We start from the raw sequence: 2,634 nt of genomic DNA on the forward strand, positions 1-2,634 counted from the left end.
CTTTATATTTGTTTGGAGAACTTTCCTTCTGTAATAAAGCAGAATGGACTGTAGTTATGGATGAGTAAAAGACCTCACTACTAAAAGAACTCTGCATTGCCTGCGCTAAAGCCACGGGTGTAAATCATAATAATGATAATAAACTTTATTTATATACCACTTTTCAAAACAAAGTTTTGGCTGTAACCAGGATTAAAACATTTCAGCAGGCGCTAGGCAACAAATGATCGTGATGAAGCAGATTAAAAAAGAATGCAATACCCACCCATCAGTAAAAATGTAATACTAACAATAAAACAGATGACGTTTCATTGAACAATTAACATGTAAATGTAACCCAGCCTCTCTATACAATGTCAAACATTTAATCTGACTTACAAACCCTGTTTTTGTCAAAAAATAACACATAAAGTTAACATTTTAAAAGAAAAATGATGATTCTCACACGCAGTATTTGTCAAAATATTCGCAATATGATGATTTTATGTAAGTTCTCCTTCGCTATGTGCCAAAACGAGTGTCACTATCGGCAGCATCCAGCTGGATTTGGCAGTATTTGTCTTTCCTGTTGCAACGGCTTGGCTCAATGTGTGCCTGTTTGTTTGTGTGGGAGTGTTTATGTAGGTTGAGGGTTAAGGCTGTTTAGATTTAACTGGGGTTTGTTATTGCAGCTAACATGCTGGGGAAATGAAGAATAGGCCATCCCTCCAGACCCCTAAATGTTACATCCCCGTCTTCCAGCTTTCACAAAACTCCATATACCACCAGTGGTCCTCGTCTTCTGTCCTTGCTTGTGACCCGTAGGACCCTGGCAGCTCAGCTAAAGTGACTAATGTAAAATAAGATTACATTAATCAATGGGGGGAACGTGACCTTACAACTGACAGATTAAGTGTCAGGAATAAAATTCTGTCTCACAGCAAAGAAAGAGACAAACTGAGTGGCTGCCTAAGGAGATTACTGGCCCTGACCTTTATTTGAAGCACGGTGGCTGGCTGTTCCCAGACCAGACAAGTTTTATAAGTTTGGCTCACCTCGCTGTCCTTTCCACCCAGAAGCTAGTTTGAGTTTATCGAGCGGTGCCATACAAGGACAGCCATTGTTTGTGTCTGTGTGTGTGGCTTTTGTTTGTTTATTGGCTAAAGAAGTGAAGCAGAGAAAGCGCAGAAGGAAGAAAATGTGTAACCAGAGGATCTGGAGATCATAGACTCTGATTTATTACGTGACAAATGTGATGAAAGCCAAAGCCCTGTATGAATTAAGTGTTTTATTCTATCCCCTCTGTTTTCTTCATCCCTCTCTTTCTTCGTCCCTCTTAGAAACCAGGCGATGAGGAAGAAGCTCATCTTGTACTTCAAGAGGAGAAATCATGCTCGTAAGCAGTGGGTAAGTAGAGAACTCAACGTTTCTGACTCTCTGCTGGGACCCATGACGGATGACTGGTGTGAAACTGGGCCAGCTGCTCCTTGAAGTGAGTGGCCATTTTAGGCCGACCGAAGAGGAACAGAGCGTGATCTCTTGTCAGGGACGTGACTGCTTTTGAAAAACAAAAAGAAAATAAATTCTCTCACACTGTCATCTGAAAGAAAAAACCTTTCTTTTCTTATATACTTCTGTTGAATTCAGTGTCAGCCAAGCACTTATAATGAGCATTGTACAGGGTTAGTCTGCGCTCTTGCCTGCCAGTGATTGAGCGAGACTGAGCCAAAGAGCATGACTATAAATAAAGCAGGGATCAATGGGGTGAGCTCTGATGCTAGAGCCAGGCGGACATCTTAAAAATCAACCGGCTTGACAGAAAATCGTTATTGCAAATCATGTCTGCAGTTTTACAATGAAATTTGCATCTATCCACAAGTAGGAAATATGATGGGAAAATAGCTTTTTTTAAAAACATTTTTATAACCAAGTTTGGAGACGGTGCCGGTAAACGACTGTCTCACAGCTCTGCTTTTATTATGCACGGCAAGTTTAAGAGCAGTTCAAATGCAGTACCTGTATCAAAGCCCGAGAGTCTACTCTCCCCCTGTCTGAAGTGGGAGGAGGTAGGTCCTCGTGGGCAGAGCGTGGGGAGACATCACCTTGTGCTTTACGAGCCCACCGAGGGCCGTGTCTGCACCAGGTTTAACGGCCTGCTTTACAGCCTGCCTGCGAGGAAGCTGGGAAAACAGTGTCAGAGTCGTTGCTCAAGGCCAGACTTCCCCGTAGAATACCAACGTATCGCTTTGGCCCCCCCTCTGAGCACATAGAGGTGGCGGAGGGACACGGCAGAAAGAAAGAGAGAGAACTAAAGAAGATTACTGGAAAAAGAATGTTTCAGTGTAGAGGCAGCCTAAAATATCACTCTGCACATTTAGGGAAGTCTTGTTTTAGCTGTTAAATCTTCTGTAATTATACTTCCTCTGACTTAATGGTCCATTAGTTTTGTGTCTCGAGATCAAAGCGGAGACAGAAAGAGAGAATGTTGATGTTTAAGTGGACTGAGATCCTTTCTTTGTCTTGTTAAACGTCCTTTTGGATCTACGTTCTTCAATTATATTTTATCATGTTCATGTATCACATTGTATGTAATGTGATTTTGTTCCGTTCACTTGACATCTATTGCAGTGGTTTCCTTAAGGGACCCCCTTTTTC

The 2,634-nt window shown here is 42.0% G+C and overlaps 1 protein-coding gene across 6 annotated transcripts in view; it reads left to right on the forward strand.

The window, feature by feature from the left end:
* The window catches only part of ncor2 (nuclear receptor corepressor 2), a gene marked incomplete at both ends in the record, with an annotated part of 104,538 nt that overhangs the window by 54,643 nt on the left and 47,261 nt on the right, over window positions 1-2,634 (forward strand). For all 6 annotated transcript variants that reach the window (XM_035658165.1, XM_035658171.1, XM_035658170.1 and 3 more), the window contains 1 exon segment: window positions 1,320-1,386. In XM_035658165.1, the coding sequence (XP_035514058.1) occupies window positions 1,320-1,386 (67 nt within the window).

Source organism: Morone saxatilis, unplaced genomic scaffold (assembly GCF_004916995.1).
Source record: "Morone saxatilis isolate NCDOM2014 unplaced genomic scaffold, NCSU_SB_2.0 Contig16, whole genome shotgun sequence".
NCBI lineage: Eukaryota > Metazoa > Chordata > Actinopteri > Moronidae > Morone > Morone saxatilis.